This window comes from Octopus bimaculoides, chromosome 10, assembly GCF_046866305.1.
Source record: "Octopus bimaculoides isolate indiv1 chromosome 10, ASM4686630v1, whole genome shotgun sequence".
NCBI lineage: Eukaryota > Metazoa > Mollusca > Cephalopoda > Octopoda > Octopodidae > Octopus > Octopus bimaculoides.
Genome location: NC_142937.1, coordinates 17,615,927 through 17,637,459, shown reverse-complemented (window position 1 = coordinate 17,637,459; position 21,533 = coordinate 17,615,927). Strand labels below are relative to the sequence as shown.

The window sequence follows — 21,533 nt, the reverse complement described above, 5'->3', positions numbered from 1 at the left end:
TAAAGTGGTTGGCAATTGGAAGGGTATACAGCTGTAAAAATCTTGCCAAAACAGTCATAGAAGTCTGGTGCAGGCTTCTACCTGGCCAGCTCCTGTGAAACCATCCCACCGATGCCAGCATGGAAGGTGGGCATTAAACAATGATGATGATGTAAAGAGCATCAAATAGTTTCATGCTGTAGAAATACAATGATTTGGTAGATTCATACAATATGTTGTTACTATCTATAATGGAACAGTAAACACACACACACATTTTCACATTATAAGAATTTTATAAACTTTCAAGAAAATTTGAAATAATATGTAAATATTGAGTTGCAAGACCTTTTGGGATGGAAAGACTTTCCCAAGATGTCACATAATGTGATTGAACCCAAAGTGGTGATGTCGAGAAGCAAACTTCTTAACCAAGCAGAAACCGTATGTGAACAGTATGGAATAAAAGTAAAGTTCTTGAGAAACTAATACTTCACCAAAGTTCTGCTTCCTTATTGCAGACCTTTCATTTCATGTATGCTACTAATTAGCCAGCAAAGAACTTGAACATCACAGAATCATGTTTCTCACTTCCCTTATAAATTTGAGAGTGTGGTTATAGGTGAAAATACTTTCTGAAGAACTATGAATGGAAATGTCTCTTGAAAGGAGAAATAGGTCGTTCTTGAATCATACAATCTGTTTCCTGTAAATAGTGTGTGTGTGTGTGTGTGTGTGTGTGTGTGTGTGTGTGTGTGATTATGTGGTAAGGTTTCAACAAGTAGAGAAGCACTCGATCAGCTAAGAGAGTAAAGATAATGTTATGATAAAAACCACAAATCTTTTCAATACAGTTACCCAGGGTTTTCTGGTTGAAATTATAATTTATTTCACATAAAAGCAGCCATGCCAGTGCTGCGGAAAAGCACCCAGCACACTCTGTAAGCTGGTTGGCGTTAGAAGGGCATCCAGCTGTGCAAACCATGCCAAAACAGACATTTGGAGCCAGGGCAGCTCTTCAGCTAGCCAGTTCCTGTCAAACTTTCCAGCCCGTGGCAGCATAGAAAACGGATGTTAAAGGCTGATGCTGCTGATATCTATGTATGTATGCATATATATATATATATATATATATATATATATATATATATAATATGCACACAAACATATCTATTTATATCTTTATACACACACACACACACACACACATAAAAATGTATGTACATGTGTGTGTGAGCATGCTTGTGAATGTATATTTGTATACAATTAGTTGTAAATGCTTTTACAATGCTACAAGGGTTCTTTTACTTAATCTCCATTACTTAGACCACAAGTCATTGAGAGGTTAAACTTTACATGTAATTAATTATAGGTGGAGCTCTGGGTGCACACGTGTGCATGCTTATATCTGTATGTACACACGAGCATGTGTGAGTGGTTAGCTAGATAATCTGTCTATCTATCTATCTGTCTATATATATATATATATATATATATATATATATATACATACACACACATACGTATGTATGTATATATATATATATATATATATATATATATATATATATATATGTATGTATGTATATACATGAAGGAGCATGGCTTAGTGGTTAGGGTGTTACTCTCACAATTGTGAGATTATGGGTTCGATTCCCAGACCAGGGGTTGCGTTGTGTTCTTGAGCAAGGCACTTCATTTTACGTTGCTCTGCAATCATTTCGTCATCTGACATGTGGCACACGGTGCACCTGTAGAGGTAATATCAATTTGATGGAGGGAGTGAGCTTATGTGTGCACAAATACTTGATCACTATAAACAAATCCTCTGTGCAGTTGTTTAGCAATTTCTTGCCAAACCCTCATATGTTGTCTAATGATGGGAGAGTCCATGATATGTGTGGAAATGCATGTATGTCTGTGTATATATCTTTTATCTTCTTTCTTTTACTTGTTTTCAGTCATTCGACTGTGGCCATGCTGGGGCATCGCCTTGAAGAATTTTTTATCTAATGAGGCAAAGTGTGAGTTCCTTTCATGTGTTGGGCCCCACAGAGACAATGACCAAGACCTTATGTCATGCTTGAGAAGAAGATCCATCAAGCCAAGCAAAATCGCAGTCGTGGCAGATACTGGTGTCATGCAAATTGGTACCTGTTCCAGTGGCACGTAAACGCACCCCGGTGTCATGCAAATGACTATGCTGGGGGCACATTAAAGCATCCATTACACTCTCAGAGTGGTTGGCATTAGGTAGGGCATCCGGCCGTAGAAACCATGCCACATCAGACTGGAGTCTGGTGCAGCCTTCTAGCGTGTCAGCTCAGTCAAGTGTCCAACCCATGCCAGTATGGACAACAGACGTTAAATGATGATGATGATGATGATGATGAAGATGATGAATCGACTCCACTACTTTAATTTTTTTAAAACTGGGTACTTATTCCATTGTGTTTGTTGCTAAACAGCTAAGTTATGTGGATGTAAACCCACCAGCCCTGGTTATCAAGCAGTGGTGGAAACAGTTGCAAACACACAGACTCGCATGCATATACACATACATATTGTCCCACAATTGTTTGTTTTTTTTTGCTGTAATACACATATAATAAATGCACACACACACATACATACAATCTTTCAAGCTTATATGTAAACATGCAGTTACCTTTCAGTATTTTGTGTTTATACTCATTCACCCTTTATTTTCTCTCAATTTATATATATATATATATATGTGTGTGTTTGTGTGTGTATGTATATCAATATATGTATCTATATGTATGTATATATGTGTGTATGTATATATATATATATATATATATATATATATATATATATATGCATATATATATATATATATATATATATATATATATATATATATATATGTGTGTGTGTATGTATGTATATATATATATATATATATATATATATATATGAAGAGAGAGAGCGTGAGAGTGGGGAACGTTAAATAGATATAAAGATAGATAACTAGACAGAGCAATAGATATTAATAAATACATACATATATAGATATATATATTGGATAGATGATATATATATTAAATAGATGAGAGAGATTACAAAGAGAAACAGCTAGAATTTTCTTATTAGACATAATTTGGGCTATGTCACTTGGTCTGAATCAGATGAGTGACCTTTCTTCCGCTTTTTTATGACCTCATGATGTCAGTAATGAAACAATGGATATCTTCTTTTCTTTTTTTTTTTTTTTTTTTTTTTTGTTCCCACTACTTTAGATCCTTCCTGAGAATAGTTGACTGACTTTTACATTTTGAAGTAAGAATGTGACCTATAGAACTATAACATGGCCACTAGGTCGCTATATGTGTTGTCATGACAACACAAGACTTCCTTGCAAGGAATGAGTGGTGGTGGAATGTTAGGATTTGCAGAAGAGTGGGAAGTATTCTAAACTTGATTCAAACCCATTACATGTATTGTCTGACTTTTTTACATGGTCCAGTCATTGGACCATGGTCATACTGGAGCACTGCCTTGTAAAGTTTAGTTACACAAATCAACTCAATCTTTTTCTTTTTTTTTTTTTTTTGTCCCAGTCTTGTAGTCTCATGCTTATTTTATTTCACTCCTTTATCAAACTGCTAAGTTACAGAAATGTAAACAAACCAATACTGGTTACTAAGACATGCATAAACGTGCACGTGTGTGTGTGTGTGTAGATGAGTGTATGTTTACACATGCATGCATAATTACATATGTGTGTGTGTGTATTTATTTGTGTATGTGTCACCCCATATTGCTTGAGAAACTATGCTGGTTTGTTTATGTTCTTGCAACTTAGCAGTGAAGCAATGGAAATTGTTGGAATAAGTACCAGCCTTAGAAATATGTACTGGGTGTAGGCTAGTTTCGGCTAAAACCCTTCCGGGTGATGTCTCAGCATGGCTGCAGTCCAATGATTGAAACAAGTAAAAGAAAAAAAATAATGGTTAAAAGAAAGAATTAAGGGCAGGATCCTGTGACCCTTTTTTCATGGCCACTGAGACCAAAGATCTGGACAAAATACTTGCAGCAATATCAAGCATTTACTAAGGTGGCAAGCTAGTAGAAACGTTAGCACATCAGGCAAAATGCTTAACGATATTTCGTCAGTCTTTACATTCTGAGTTCAAATTCTGCCGAGGTCGACTTTGCTTTTCATCCTTTCAAGGTTGATAAATTAAATACCAGTTGCATACTGAGGTTGATCTAATCAACTGGCCCCCTCCTCAAAAATTTTGGGCCTTGTGCCTAGAGTAGAAAAGAATATCAAGCATTTACTCAGCCCTGCAAGGATGGAAAAGTAAAGTTGGTGCCAGTAAAACTTGAGCCATGAAGGAAATTAATACCCCAGGGAATAAAAATTTTCTTCAGTTCCCTATTGTTCCTGTCATTCTACTTAATCCTTTTCTCAAATAAATTAATTAGCAAAAACTGGTTGAACCTTAAATTTAACCCTTTGAAACCTTAAAAGTTGCCACTCATTTTTGTTTTATGTATTCATATGGTGGAATGATTGAACCCTTTTTATACCAAGTTGCCTGAGATTATCCTTGGTTCTGTAATACAAACTTACTATTTTAACCCTTTAGCATTCAGATTATTTATCAAATGTAAAACATATTTTATTCATATTCTTTTGAATTAATCATGCATTATCTCGTAGCTTTGATATTTCAATTATGTGACTGTTTACTTTTAGAATAACATTGTAGGATAGGTATAAGTGCCTGGATCTGATCATCATCATCATCATCATCGTTTAACGTCCACCTTCCATGCTGGCATGTTTGAATATAAAGCAGGTAGACTATTTTAGCTGGATATGGCCAGTTTAAACATTAAAGTGTTAAAGTGATCTAAATTAAAATCTTCCATCAAAAGTACATCTTCCAAATACCAGTGTAAGAATAACAAAATTAATATATTAAATTCTTCATTGCTTTCAAAATGAATTTTAAAAAAAAAGGCACTGTATTTTAACAGAAGTATGGTGAAAAAAAGGGTTAATAAGGACAAAGTTATTTTACTAAATTTTTCATAATTTTCCAAAAGAATTGAAACAAAAACAGTGTATTTCAACAGAATCATGGTGACAAAAGTGTTAAATTGTTGTTTTAGAAACTAAATGTGGTGAAAATGGAAAATAATTGATAAAACATTAAATAGTTAATAGTGTAACAACCTGGTCTTTTAAGTGTTTTAGCTGACTGCTTTTATTTTATTCAAAGTTTAGGTCTTAAGTATTACACAAACTGTGCTAACATGAATATTTTGAAAGTATTAAATTTAGTTATGGATAATTGCCAATATCAGAACAAAATCAGAAATGAAATGCTTTTCTTTTTTTTTAATGACTAATTTTTTTATTATTATTAAGTGAAAAATAATAAGTAAAGAATTATAAATCTAACAATTGAAAAATAAATTTTATTGTTTTATTATCTTTTTTATTAAATTTTGTTCATAGTTGTTGACATTTTGTATGTCGTCTTTGTGTACTGGAACAATCTTAACTGACCCCATGGTGGGATGTACTTTTTCACACTTTCACACACTTTATCACAATCATGTATGTTTTCATATACACACATATAGACACATGCACACACATGTAGATACACATTTTCATATAGAAACACATACACACACAGTTTCATACTTCCACACACACACACAAACACATACATACACATATGTATGGTTTCACACATTTGTATAGTCACATACCCATGCACACAGCTCCATACCCACCTTCACATAAACACACATATGGATTCACATTTTCATATTGTCACATAACACACACAGTTTCATACCTATATTCATACACATACAGACATATGCACACATATGCATTCATATAGACACATACACCGTTTCATACTCTCACATACATGCATGCAAATTCACGCTGACTGTTTCATGCAGACTTGAAAAAAATATCTCTTACCATCACCAACCATCACTACCACTGCTACCACCACTACTACTATAACCACCACCACCACCACCACATACATTCATATATACATGGTGCCTTCCTGTTGTGTTCTTTCTCTCATATTCCTCAGAAAATAAGTGTTGCCTTACTATTTTCACACTTCTTTTTTGGGGGGTGGGGTCGATAAATTAAGTACCGGTGAAACACTTGGATCAATGTAATGGAGTAGTCTCCTCCCCTAAAATTTCAAGCCTTGTAGTAGAAAGGATTATTTGGTTTGGAATCGAACCAAATTCAACGACTGGCACCCATGCCAACCTCTCCTTGATTGGACACTAAATTCTGCTTGCAAAGACCTGTTGGGCAAGTGAAATTGAAATCATAATTGAACCATATTCGATACTGGCAATTGTGCCAGTGGACCACTAACAACACTGTCCGAGCATGATCATTGCCAGAGCAGCTGTCTGGCTTCCATGCTAGTGGCATATAAGTAGCACCATTTGAGCGTGTTCGTTACCAGCGTCGCCTTACTGGTAATTGTGCATCCGAGTGAGGTTGTTGCCAGTACCGCTGGACTGGCTCGTGTGCAGGTAGCAAGTAAAAAACACCATTTTGAGCGTGGCTGTTGCCAGTACTGCCTGACTGGCCCTTGTACCGGTGGTACGTAAAAGCACCCACTACACTCTCAGAGTAGTTGGCGTTAGGAAGGGCATCCAGCTGTAGAAACTCTGCCAGATCAGATTGGAGCCTGGTGCAGCCATCCGGTTCACCAGTCCTCAGTCAAATCGTCCAACCCATGCTAGCATGGAAGGCGGATGTTAAACGATGACGATGACGATGATGATGATGATTATTATTATCATTATCATTATTATTATTATTATTATTGTTCAGTAGTTTTATTTTTATAACATGCTTTCACTTCACTACCGAGCGCAGCTCTGTGTACCTTGGGTATGTGCTGTGGTTTGCTGTGGTGCTCTTATGGTTACTGTATTGAAAGTGTTTTGTGTAGGATGTGTGCAGTGCCCAGTAGTGCAATTTTCTGTATGTTATATATATTTGTAAGTCCTGGTGTTTTTGTTATGTATTTGTCTGAATATTTTTTTATTATACCTAAGGCGCCTACTATGATAGGAATTGTTTCTGTTTTTAGATTCCACATTCGAGTTACCTCTATTTCCAGGTCTTTGTATTTTGAAAGTTTCTCTATTTCTTTTAGGGAAACGTTGTCGTCTGCTGGTATTGATACATCAATTAGAAGGCATTTTTTTCTTTCTAGTATTTTCCTTTGTAGTATTTTTTCCAGTTCTTTATTTTCTGCATACAAACCCTGTTGACGTCTGTCTTTCATCTTTCTTGCATCAATAAAACGAAGTACCAATGAAGTACAGGTGTTGATGGTATCAGCCAAACACCAAGCCCTCAAAATTGCTGGCCTTGTGCCTAAATCAGAAACAATTACTATTATTATATTTTACTTCTCAAAGCTCTTCACTTTACTTGCTCCAGTTAATTCTGTGAGAGCAGACAGCAGCCTGTTGTCAAAGGTCTTACTGGGTGTCTTTCCACATTGCTTATCACCTGAGTACCAATCACTAAACCCTTGCAGTCCATAATAGAGCAGCTTTTGAGCATGTCTTCTCTCCGTGTCAATTCCAATTTCTCTGACAGTTCTCAAACTTGGTTTGTTAGTGCTTGCAGTGCTCCTACAACTAATGAGATGACAGTTGCTCTCTTCATTGTCCACATTCTTGTAATTTCATATTATCATCATTGTCATCATCATCATTATTATTATTGTTGTTGTTAACTTTTATTTATTTATTTTTTATTTTATTTAGTGTACTAATCGGTGCTCCTAAAGATAATTATGACAAGTGTAAAAACTCAGAATTTAGCAAGACAGGTGTCGTCTTTTCCTGTTCTTCAAGTACTGATGACTCCTGCTCAAAATTCTGTATCCATAATTTAGGTAAGAAAAGTTTTTTCTCATATATAAATAAATTTTAAAAAACATGAAAATACACAATGACATTAAAACTTAAACATATTAAATCATTGTACCTTACATTCAAACTGAGTTATACCCTTCAGAGAGAGATGCTCTTCAAAGGGAAATGAGAAATGTAGATATAGTACTTGTTAAGGTTATCTCTACAGTTATTCTATAGAAATTCTATAGAAATTAGATGGGTGCTGGCAGACTCATTTATATACCACGTGAAACGCTTAGCGGTATTTCATCTGTCTTTACATTCAGAGTTTAAATTCTGCTGGGGGTCATCTTTGCCATTCATCCTTTCAGAGTCAATAAAATAATTACCAGTTGAACACTGGGGTTAATGTAATTAATTTATTCCCTCCCCTGTAATTGCTGGTAGATGAAGGGGTAGAAACTCTTGAAGTATGGCATTTATGCCTATTACCCTTTTTTCATCATCAATCTCATTGTTTGTTTACATCTGACGTCTTGGATACAAAATGTAACAAAAATGAGTGCTGGCTATAATTTCTATTGAAAATCTATAGAGATAGCCTTAACAATTGATGTAAAGCGCATTGCTAACACAGTAGAACATGGTATTGACTTATAAAAATGTTTGATATACTTTATAACATATTATGGTTGCATAATGAAATACTGTTTCCTTACAAGTCATTAATATTTACTTACCAACTTCCAGGAATGTTTTTAATATGTAAAACTTGTATATCCAATAATGTTACACTGCTGTATTCGATGACTATTTAAACAATGTATTCATGGATGATTAATGGGTATATATACCCATTACCCCTTCCTTGATCCCATTGCATAATAAAATGTCATGTGCCTTAATATGTAGTGATAGTATTAAGAGTATAGAGAGAGGTGAAATTGTTGTAGGGGATGGACAATGAGGGTATTAGAGCATGACTATGAAAATGTGGAGAATGCATAGGAGAAAGGGAACCTTCTTAACATGGATCCAGTGGAGTGACCAGTTATCTTAGTTAACAATAGTATGGTAGATGAAACAATATGAAGACTGGAAAAGCCCCTTCCTACAAAAATTACAATGTCATTCTCATATCTTGTGGAAAACCAGGAACTATTTACTGTAGCCCATCTTTTTATGCCAAAGCAAAACAAGTACATGATAACACTTCCAATCAGTTAAGATGAGAAGCCATGAGAGCCACTGCCTGATGCTATCAGGGCATTTATTGTTATTATTATTATTATTATTATTATTATTATTATTATTATTATTATTATTATTATTATTATTATTATTATTATTATTATTATTCTGCTTGGAAACATGTGTAGGTTGGCTAGAGGAAGGGCATCCTGCCGTAGAAAAACCTCTACTTTGTGATTTGATCCATGCAAGAATGGAAAAGTAAACATTAAAGCCCTAAGACTCATAAACCTGGAGTTTAACTTGATTTCTGTGGTTTTTGAGTGACTGATATCATAACACTCCTCATGGCAGGCCTAGCTACCCAGCTGTTACTGGAACACCTTTGCAGCTGAGTGGACTGGAGCAGTGTGAAATGGAGTGTTTTGCTCCCATCCAGTTCAGGGATCCATAATCATAAGATCCTGGTTGCAACACTCTAACTGCTTGGTCACACACCCTCACAAGATGAGAAGAGATGAATAATGTTGAGAACATTAGGTGCAGGAATGGCTGTGTGGTAAGTATCTTGCTTACCAACCACATGATTCTGGGTTCAGTCCCACTGCATGGCACCTTGGGCAAGTGACTTCTACTATAGCCTCAGGCCAACCAAAGCCTTGTGAATAGATTTGGTAGACGGAAACTGAAAGAAGCCCATCGTATATATATGTATATGTATATATATATGTATATGTGTGTGTGTCTGTGTTTGCCCCCCCCCCCCCACATCGCTTGACAACTGATGCTGGTGTGTTTACGTCCCCATAACTTAGCGGTTCAGCAAAAGAGACTGATAGAATAAGTACTAGGCTTACAAAGAATAAGTTCTGGGGTCGATTTGCTCGACTAAAGGTGGTGCTCCAGCATGGCCACAGTCAAATCACTGAAACAAGTAAAAGAGTAACACATGATGATAAGAACAGATTAATAAATATGAGGGAGGCATGGTTGTGTGATAAGACGTTTGCTTCCCAACCTCATGATTCCAGGTTCAGTCCCACTACATTGCACCTCGAGCAAGTGCCTTTTACTCTAGCCTCAGGCTGACCAAATCCTTCTGTGTGGATTTGATAGACAGAAACTGAAAGAAGTCTATTGTATGTGAGTGTGTGTGTGTGTTTGTGTGTGTGTGTGTGTGTGTGTGATTGTGTCATCCACCACCACTTGACAACTTATGTTGGTGTGTTTACGTCCCCATAACTTAGCAGTTTTGCAAAAGAGACTGATAGAATAAGGAGCAGGCTTTTAAAAAACAAATAGGCACTGGATTTGATTCATTTGATGGAAAATCCTTCAAGGCTGTGCCCCAGCATGGTCGCAGTCTAATAACTGAAACAAGTAATAGATAAAAGATAAGAGACAGGGGTGGCTCCTTTAATCCCTTAAAAGCCAGAATTTCATCTCATTTACTTCTACCACATCTTGTTACTAGTTTTATGGATGGAGTCATTGCTATGATCAAGTTTCAATAATTTAAGAACTTTTATGAATTTTTTTGTTGCTGTTGTTGTTTTAGATTATAGCAAAAAGTTAATTAGTGTTGAGTGCTTACGAGTATAATTAGTAATTTAACAACCGTCTTGTATTAAATTTTAGCTTGTCATGTGTTTCTGAGTTTTAGCTGGTTGAATAATTAGACTGCTGAACAAAATACCTTGTGATATTTGTTCTGGTTTCAGATCCAGCTATTGGCATTTCAATTCCTTGGCCTCTTTCAAATCTTCCTTGTTTCACTCTTTTCTATACCAAATTCCATACCATCGTCATTTGAGAAAATGTGGATAGTATGTACAAGACTTTCGAGCTGTTTCTCATTTTTTGCATAAACCTTTATATCATCCATAAAAAGAAGATGATTTATCTGACCATTTCCTTTTTCCCAAATCATAAGCAATTCTAACTTTTCATCGTATCATAGTGAGTGGTGTCATGGTCAATAAAAATAGTAATGGAAATAAGTTATCACCTTGGAATATTCCATGTCTGATGCTCACTTTTCTGCGTTTTTGTTTTCCTCCAATCAATTCAGTTTTCCAATGTTTCATACTTTCATTAAGCATTTTCTTGATGTTTCTTGCTGTTCAAAGCATTCTCATTGTTTTACTTGTCCAACTGTGTGGTACCATGTCATGTACTTTTTTGTAATCTAGCCATGTTACATTCAGCCCCGTCAACCTGCGTCTATAATTTCTAATTATCATTTTATCAACTAATAAGTGATCTTTCGTTGCCCTACTTTGTTTCCTGCATCCCTTCTGTTCTCCTGGAAGTAGATTGTTACTTTCCAGATGGTTCTATAACTCTTCCACCAAGACACTGGCCATAAGCTTCCACATTAGTGGTAAAGAGATTATAGGTTAGAAATTTGATGCCAAATTCCCTTTCAAGGTATCCTTGAGGCATAGTAGCATTCATCCACTTGTCATCCACGCAGGGACATGACCTTAGTGCAAGCAGTCACCCAGTTATTATTATTTATTATCATTATAGTAGTAGTAGTAGTAGTAGTAGTAGTAGTAGTAGTAGTAGTAGTAAAGTTGGCAAGCTGGCAGAATCGTTAGCATGCTGGGTAAAATGCTTTGTGGCATTTTGTCCATGTTCTGAGTTCAAATTCTGCTGAGGTTGACTTTGCTTTTTATTACCCTTCTGGGGTCAATAAATTAAGTGCCAGTCAAGTACTGAGGTTGATATGATCAAACTTGCCCCATCCCCAAAAAATTTCAGGCCTTGTACCTGTATCTGAAAGAATTATTATTATTATTATTGTTACTACTACTACTACTACTACTACTACTACTACTACTTTAATCAATCTTGAATTAATCAAAGTTGGATTATTTTCACCTTTCAACTTCGAAAGAAACTACATGCGGTAACATTTTACTTGAACCTTTTAAATCTGTGACTAGAATTCCTAATATGTATTTAATGACATTAAGAGAACTCTTTTGATCTATTGGATATTAAACATCAAGCCAGTTCCTCAGAAAACTGATATTATTAATTACTAGCAAGGGCAGAAGAATGACAGCAATGGCAGAATTCTGGATTAAATGCCTAACTTAAATTAGTTTCTTTCTCCTAGACACTGAAATCTAGTAAGAACTGGATTTGCTTTCGGTCTTCCAAGGTTGATGCAAGTTGGCAGAATTGTTAGAGCAGTGATAAAGTGCTTTGCAGTAATCTTTCCAAGATCTTTACATTTTGAGTTCAAATCGTGGCAAGGTCAATTTTGCCCTTTTATCCCTCTGAGGTTGACAAAATTATGTACCAGATTTATATGTCTATGGTTTTGGGATCTATAAATAATATCAATTAATGCCTGTTCTCTCTCTCTCTCTCTCTCTCTCTCTCTCTCTCTCTCTCTCTCTCTCTCTCTCTCTCTCTCTCTCTTTTAAACTGTGGCCATGCTGGCACCACCTTGAACATTAGTTGAGTTTTAGTCTACCAAATCAACCCCGGTACTTATTTTACTTTTATTATTTTAAGCCTAGTACTTATTCTATCAGTATCTTTTGCTGAACCGCTAAGTAACGGGAATGTAAACACACCAACACTGGTAGGGGACAAACATACACACACATGCACACACGCGCGCATACACACACACACACACACACACACACACACACATGACAGGTTTATTCCAATTTCTGTCTACTAAATCTACTCACAAGGCTTTGGTTGGCCAGAAGCTATTGTAGAAGACATGGTGCCATACTGTGGGACTGAACTCGGAATTATATGGTTGCAAGCAAATTTCTTACCACACTGCCACATATATATGTATATATGAATGTATGTATGTACATCTCGTACCCCACCACCCTGTGCATAAATCTCCTTACTTTCTGATTTATCTATGGGTTGCTGTTTGCCACCCTATTCTTTTTGAGATGTTTCTATCATTCTCTCTTTCTTACCTCCATACCCTGGCACCTTGTCAACTGCATCTTTGTCTTCTTTCCAGCTTCTCTTTTTCTCTCTTACATAATGTGGGGTAGCCATGCATTTCCTCAGGACTATAGTAGAAGGCACTTGTCCATGGTACAATGCAGTGTGACTAAACCTGAAACCATGTGATTAGGAAGTGAACTAACCAACTGCCCAGCTATGCGTATGCACACATGTGCACATACATGCACATACACACATACACACACTATGATTTTATAATGGATATATATATTTTATACAATATGATGTTAATTATCATTACAGAATCCTCTATAGATGAAGACATTCAGAATGTAAGCAATGCCTGGCTTGGAGTGAGTATAGACATCAATCCACATAAGGAAGAGTTTGTGGTAAGAGTTTAACCTTATAACGAGTTTGATTTTCCTGAATTATAATTGATAACGAGAGAAAAAGATTTACTTTTTAATGTCAGAAGTGAGATGCTGCAGAGTTGTGAAACTTATGCACCAAATAGAGGTTTGCTGAGACTGGAGAGAAAGGGGGAGGAGTTGAGCATAGTACGTTGAATATGTAATGTTCCTTGCATTAACCCTTTCATTACTGTATTTATTTTTGCTTTAAATATAACAAAGAATTTAGTAAAATATCTTAGTTATCATTCAGCTAGTGTTGTGACTAAGGTTTGGTGGAAGATTTTAATTCAAAACTTATGAAAACAAGACATTTCTACTACAAAGCCAGAGCTGGTTTCAGCCGGGTTGGTATCGAAAGGGTTGAAAATATCATGGTGACTTTAACCCTTTTGTTATTGTATTTATTTTGAGATGCTCTGTGTTTCTTTCAATTAATTTTAAACATAACAAAGAATTTAGTAAAATAACTTAGTTATCATTAAGTTAGTGTTACGAACATAAATTGTGACTAAGATTTTGTGCAAGATTTTAATTCAAACTTGTGAAAACAAGTCATTTGTACTACAAAGCCAGAGGTGGTTTCAGCCGGGTTGGTAACGAAAGGGTTAAAGGTATCAGCTGATTCATGCAGAAGATGTATTTGCTCTTTGTGCAAACATGCAATGCAAGTCGTTGAGTGAAAGAATGCAGTGTGTGCACAGAAGTGTGGGATGTGCATTGGAAGTGTTGGTGTGTATGGAAGTGCATTAGAAGTGTTGTGTGTGTGCCTTGAAAGTGTGGTAAACGGATTGAAAACAAGTGAGGGTTGGTGCCAGGAAGGGCATCCAGCCTTAGAAAATCTGCCGCATTGATTTCCATCTGGTCCATACAAACATGCAAAAGGGACCATGGAAATGATGATGATGATGAGGAGGAGGAGGAGGAGGAGGACAATAATAACAATCCTGTTGCTAATACCTTGCTGATATACTTTTGTGATAGTTGCAGTGGGGCAAAACTGAATGGGTATCTACCTGCTGCAACCAAGGGGCTACTAGTTTATACTCCATCATTGTCACAGCTTTGTGTATTACTCAAAGACAATAATTAGACCTTGCAATTGCTCAAAATCCACCTAATTGTAATTAGGTTAATTAAGTTCTGTGGAGAGATTATTGTTTGGTGGCAATGATGTGAATTGGTGGTGGCGGTGGCGGTAATGTTAATAACATTGATGATGATGATGATGATGATGATGATGATGATGGTGGTGTTTGAAAGACATCAATGAAATATTTGTTTTGTTAAATTATTGATACTATGTGTAACTAACTAAACCTTAGGTATTAATTATATGTACATATATAATTAACATGTATGCAGGCAAACAGGCATACAGACAGTTTTCCTGGGGCTCTGTTAATGTTAAAAGTCAGAAGAGTCAGGAGAATGGATGCATTATGTGATGCTTGCGTTGGTGATGATGGTTGTAGTAATGGTAGTGGTTGTGCAGATGGTAGTTGGGGTATTAGTGGTTCTAGTGGTGGTTGTGATGGTGGTGGTGGTTTTCATTGTGGTGATGGTGTTAGCAGTGGTTGTGGTGATTATGATGATAGTTTTGGTGGGGGTGGGGGTGGGGTGGGTGTTAAAGTTTGTGGTGACAGTGGTGGTGGTGGTGGTGGTGGTGATGGTTATCGGTATCATGATGATGATGATGATGATGATGATGATGGTGGTTGTGATATATGATATGATATGATATGAATATTACAATTGTCTTTGTGATGGTGGTTACAGTGATGATCTTGGTGGTGGTGGTGGTAGTAGTTGTGAGTGGAATGGCGGCAGCAGTATGAGTTAAGAGATTGTTGTCTAAATTGCTTTCATATAGAACAAATTATTGATTTGATAAGCTATTTGTGTTTAGACTCCCACCAACATGGACAGTGCATTGCAGTTCAGCTGAGGCAATGAATGAATGCTTGAAATAAAATTAATTAATAAAATAAATTAATAAAACATTGCTACTACAAATTGTATTCTTGATAATATAGCTTGAGTTGGGTTCTACTATAATAGAATATATTTTTTGTGTGGTTGAGTGCATTTTCCTAGGCAGCTCTGTTCAAGGAACTCTGGAATATGGTCTACAGTTGTGCAAGTTTGAATATCAAGAGGCAATTTTAAGCTTTGCTTCCATATATGTCAAGTTTCCATTTGGTCTGCTCTGGTTTGGGCTGGACTGGACTGGACTGGACTGGGACTATCCGGTACCTTCCATCAAGCACTGATTGGTTGTTGTGTGGGAATGTAGTCAGGAATGCAGGACAGGATACATGTTTGTGTGTGGATGTGAGGAATTATTCATTGTGATAGTGAAGGCATGCTGTGTTGCAAATGTAGAGTGGAAAAGGAGACTGGTTCTGTGGTAGCTGTTGTGTGGAAATGTAGACTTGTGTAGTGTTGAAGTGGGGCTCATTGTGTGCAAGTACATGGAATGTACATTGTGTGGAAAAGAAGGCTAATTCTGTGGAGCTGTTGTATGGCAAGTGCAATGTGGAAATGAAATCTTGTGTGACAGATGTAGTGTGGAAATGATAAGAAGGGTAATTGAAATGTGGATGTGCAGTAGCTCTAATGTGGAAATGAAGACTTGTGTGGCAAGTGCAGTGTGAAAATAAAGGCATGTATAGTGAGTATAGAGTGGAAATGACAATTTATTTAGATGTGGCTGTTGTATGATTGGTGCAATGTGGAAACAAAGTTTTGTGTGATGGATGTATTATGGAAGCTTGTGGTCATTGTGTAGTGGATGCTGTGTGGAAGTGAAGGCATGTAGTGTGTTTGTTGTGTAACAGATCTGTTCTTGGTTCCCTTTTGTTTGTTACATACATTAATGACATAGATGCTAACTTAAAGAATGCCACAGTGAAAAAAATGCAGTTGACATCAAGCTGTACCTTGAGATAAAAAGGACAAGGACAGATATTGAACACTATAGATCTTTCCTGCAATTGGACCTGGACACAAAGCAACAATGGATCATGCACTGGCAACTCAAGCTGGCTGTGGCAAGTGTACCACCATGCATTTTGGGAGTAAAAACCCAACATGCACATACTCTCTCCACAACACTAATATCAAGAAATTTTCTTGTGAACATGACCCGGGCATTGCTGTCTGCAGCAATTTTCGCTGGACACATCTCTAAAATTGTCAGGAAGACCAAAGGTGTCTTGGCATCACTTAGCAAGACATTTGTCATCTGCTTTCCAGCTATCTATTTCCAGCTGTCTATTTGTTTCTATCATAGGAACAGGAGCTGTTTCTATGATTTGGGTGTGTTAGTATCAAAAGGGTTTAAAGATTATCCCAGATTGTGTTGTCAAGTGAGACAAGGTGTAACCAATAATGGCCAAAACCTATCTGTTACCTAAATATAACACCCACTTCTTCCTTTTATGACTGTAACTATTTTCCTAAATGTGATATTTTACCTTCATTTTATTGCAGACATGTGGACATCGCTGGAAATCTTCTGTGGTTGATGATAGTTATCTTAAAACACTTTACATGAAAGGGTTCTGTGTGGTCAATACATTCAATGATCCAAAAGATCGCAGACTTCTTTTCATGAAATCAGACAATATTACAGCTGGTGGAACATCAGTGAAATATACCCAGGTAAGTACAACTATTGAACAGGAATATTAACTCTGTTGATCTCACTGGACTCATGGAGGCTACTCTTTACCTCAGACCAAACAACAACAAAAAAAGATTGACCAACATTGAAATTGTGAATAGCTCTCATTGCTGTTATCATTGTCATCGTCGTCATCAGATGTATGGCTAGAGAAGCTTGCTTCCCAACCATTAGTCTTGGGTTTAGTTTCACTTTATGGCACCTTGGTCAAGTGTCTTCTACAATGATGTTGAGCCAACCAAAAGCCTTGTGAGTGGATTTGGTAGATGGAAACTGAAAGAAGTCCATTGTGTATGTATGTATGTATATATATATATATATATATATTACTGCGTGGCACCTTGGGCAAGTGTCTTCTACTAAAGCCTCAGGCCGACCAAAGCCTTGTGAGTGGATTTCGTAGACGGAATCTGAAAGAAGCCTGTCATATATATGTATATATATCTATGTATGTTTGTGTTTGTGTGTCTGTGTTTGTCCCCACAACATCGCTTGACAACCGATGCTGGTGTGTTTACGTCCCCCGTAACTTAGCAGTTCGGCAAAAGCGACCAATAGAATAAGTAGTAGGCTTACAAAGAATAAGTCCTGGGGGCGATTTGCTCGACTAAAGTCAGTGCTCCAGCATGGCCACAGTCAAATGACTGAAACAAGTAAAAGAGTGAAAAGAAAAAAAAAAGGATGTATAGGATATTTGCCTCACAGTTTCTGCTGAGCAAATTTAACCTCACAAAGACTGTAGTAGATGGTACATATTCATGGTGCCCTATAGTGGGATGGAACATGGAACCATGTGATTGCTAATCAAACTTCTTAACCACTTGGCCATGTCTCTGCCCCTGGCAGGGTAAGAAAGCAAAAGTTTATTTCATATTTTGTCGAAAGAAATAATTTTCTTTGGTATTTATTTATTTATTTACTTTTACCTCCAGGACGGTCAGAATATTATTGTCGGTGTTCTTGGGAGAGATAGATATCCAGGTAAGAGGCTTTCTTCTTCAAACACTATAAACTACTTTCATTTTCAGTTTAAATTAAAGGCTTCTATTAGCAACAGGAAATTTAGTTAATTAATGAAAATAAAAAACAAATAAAATTGGATGGAAAATACCAAAAAGACACCAGTGTGGCTGTGTAATAAGAAGTTTGCTTCCAATTCACATGGTTCTTGGTTCTGTCTCATTGTTTGGTACCTTGAGAAAGTGTCTTCTGCTATAACCACAGGCCAATCAAAACCTTGTGAGTGGATTCAACAAATGGAAACTGAAAGAAGTCTGTTGTGTATAGCTATACCCCGTTCAAAATTTGCATTAGTTTTTGTATGAAAAAAAAAAAAACAAGGGATTGGGGCTTGTTTTTAGTTTGTAGAGGAAATGTTAAACATGCCTGAAAAAAAAAACAGTCTTTCTTTCCAACTAAAAGTATCAGACAAAGCAAATAAAAACCAGGGGTCAGGGAAAGAAGAGAGAACTAACACTCGATCCTTCTCGAACTCCCAGAATGGAAACCTTCCAGTCATTTCTAAATCTCTTTCCCTCTTCTTTATTGTTAAAAGTAAAGAAACTAGAAAAGATCAACCGTATTTCAATCTAATTGTCATTTTTAAATGACTGAGGCTTTCTTTTCTCTATCTCTATCACTTCACTCCTTTTCTCTCCAGTTAAGAGAGTGAAGGTGTGTGGCTCAGTGGTTAGGCATATTCAGTTCACATATATATGCCTGTGCTTAAATATATATATATATATATATGTATATATTGATTGGCAACCAGTGGTGGTTTGTTTATGTCCTCGTAACTGAGCAGTTCCACATAAGTGACCAATTAGAATAAGTACCAGGCTTAAAAAAATAAAATAAAATAGGTGCAGGAGTGGCTGTGTGGTAAGAAGCTTGCTTCCCAACCACATGGTTCCAGGTTCAGTCCCACTGCATGGCACCTTGGGCAAGTGTCTTCTACTATGGCCTTGGGCCAACTAAAGCCTTGTAAGTGGATTTGGTAGACAGAAACTGAAAGAAGCATGTTTTATATATATATATATATATATATATATATATATATATATATATACATACATACATATATACACATGTAGATATTTGTATGTGTGTCTGTGTTTGTCCCCCCACCCATCGTTTGACAACCGATGTTGGTGTGTTTACGTCCCTGTAACTTAGTGGTTTGGCAAAAGAGACCGATAGAATAAGTAATAGGTTTACAAAGAATAAGTCCTGGGGTCGGTTTGTTCAACTAAAACGTGCTGCTCCAGCATGGTCGCAGTCAAATGACTGAAACAAAATAATTAGTAAAAAATTATTGCAGCTGATTTATTGGACTAAAACAGGTAAAAGATAATAAACAGCAATATTTTCCTTTTTTTATATATATTTTATTTACTATATCTGATGGTGTGAAAGATTCACTTTTTTCCTTACAAAAATACCTAAAAAAAAATCACCCCCTGGTCCTATATGCAATGTAGAGCTTAGATTGCTTTAAATATTCATGTTATAATACACTAAAACATTTTTTCTTGAATATATGCTGCTGAAATGGGGATGCTCTAATATGCCCATGTGTCTTTTATGCAGCCAAATATGGTATTTTTCAATTCTTCTGGCATGAAATTTCAAATTGATAAACCAGCTGTTGTAATTCTAAAATCTAGGAAAGCGCAAAAATCTGAAATGGATATTAAGATGTTGAATGGAAATTTTGTTAGAAATTCAAATATTGAATGCTTATTCATTCAGTATTTCAAATAAACTGGTGCAAGCATGGCTGTGCAGTTAAAAAGTTTCCTTCCCAACCATGTGGTTTTGAGTTCAGTCCCAGTTCACAGCACCTTGGGCTTATACTATAACCTCAGGTTGATCAAAGCCTTGCGAGTGGATTTGGTAGGTAGAAACTGAAAGAAGCCTGTTGTGTGTGTGTGTGTTTGTCCTTGTCTTGACATCATATGTTGCTTGTAAAGTGTTGTTCATTCCCAATTTTCCATGAAGAAAAACCTGGCCATTAGAAAATAATTGCTAGAAAACAGGTGAGGATTATTTCAAGAAAGGCAACTGATCAAGAAATCTGCCTCAACAAGTTTCACCCAACCCATGCAAGCATGGAAGAGGGACATTAAAATGATGATGGTGGTAATGCCATGCCACTGGTGTCACTACTGACCATGCTTACATGGATCAGATGAAATTCATTGATGCAGATTTTCTATGGCTGGATGCTCCATACTTGTTCCCATGTAAGGTAATATTTCTATCATAGGCAGACATGTTTTTCATAGAAGATTGGAAACAAAAGGCTCCATTTGTATGATGGTGATATCCGTTTACAAAACAAGGCGTCACATTCAGCCAAGGTCGACTTTGCCTTTCATCCTTTTGGTGGGGGTCGATAAATTAAGTACCAGTTTCAAACTGGGGTTGATCTAATCGATTGGCCCCCACCCCAAAAATGTTGGGCCTTGTGCCTAGAGTAGAAAAGACAAGGCATCACAAACATGCATGCAGAGGCACTCACACATACGTATGTGTGTACATGTGCGTGTTGTTTTTGTGCATGTGTGTGTGTGTGTACATGGGTGTCTATACATCCTTGTGTATTGTGTGTGTGTGTGTGTGTGTGTGATTCTTTGTGTTATGCACACACACACACACACACACACACAAAATCAGCTTCTTTCAGTTTCCATCTACGAAATCCATTCAGAAGGCTTTTCTTGGCCCAGGGCTTTAGTAAGAGATACTTGCCCAAGGTGCCATGCAGTGGGACAGAACCTAAAATCAAGTGTTTGCAGAATGAACTTCTTAAACAGACAGCACTGCCTGCATCTAACCACATAACCTTTGACTGTATCAATACAAGATGGGGGCCCGAACATGAAACCTGTATGGTGCTAAGTTCAGAGTAATTTGGCTGTTTATATATCTAGGATCATTTCCTTTACCCTCAGTCAGTTTTCCTTACTAAATTTTGATGAGATATCTCAGTTGGTAATTCCTTAGAATGGTAATCAGTTCTAAGTCTTTTCTGGGTCAAAATCATCATTAATAGAATAACATCCCCGATTAAGCTAACCTAATCTTGGAATAAATATGTCAGATTTGGTTTAATTATAGAAATTGATGAAGTCTGACCTATAAACATTATATTGACCTATAAATATATTCTTAGATGGGGCGGGGGATTTAAGAAAGATTCATATCTGCTCTAATTTAAGCAAATAATTTTTGTAAAATTGGTGCAGATATGGCTCTGTGGCTGAGATGTTTGTCTCCCAACCCCATAGTCTCAGCCTCATTCCCACTGCATGGCACTTTAGCTTGATGTTATATGATACTTGTAAATGAGTGCCACTCTCATGCACTCAGTGTTACTCCTTTCCTTC

The 21,533-nt window shown here is 36.6% G+C and overlaps 1 protein-coding gene across 2 annotated transcripts in view; it reads left to right on the top strand.

The window, feature by feature from the left end:
• The window catches only part of LOC106883988 (integrin alpha-9), a 181,709-nt gene that overhangs the window by 115,744 nt on the left and 44,432 nt on the right, over window positions 1-21,533 (top strand). For both annotated transcript variants that reach the window (XM_014935149.3, XM_089358429.1), the window contains exons 2-5: window positions 7,798-7,928; window positions 13,345-13,433; window positions 16,950-17,120; window positions 18,075-18,123. In XM_014935149.3, the coding sequence (XP_014790635.1) occupies window positions 7,798-7,928; window positions 13,345-13,433; window positions 16,950-17,120; window positions 18,075-18,123 (440 nt within the window). The remainder of the gene's footprint in view (window positions 1-7,797; window positions 7,929-13,344; window positions 13,434-16,949; window positions 17,121-18,074; window positions 18,124-21,533) is intronic.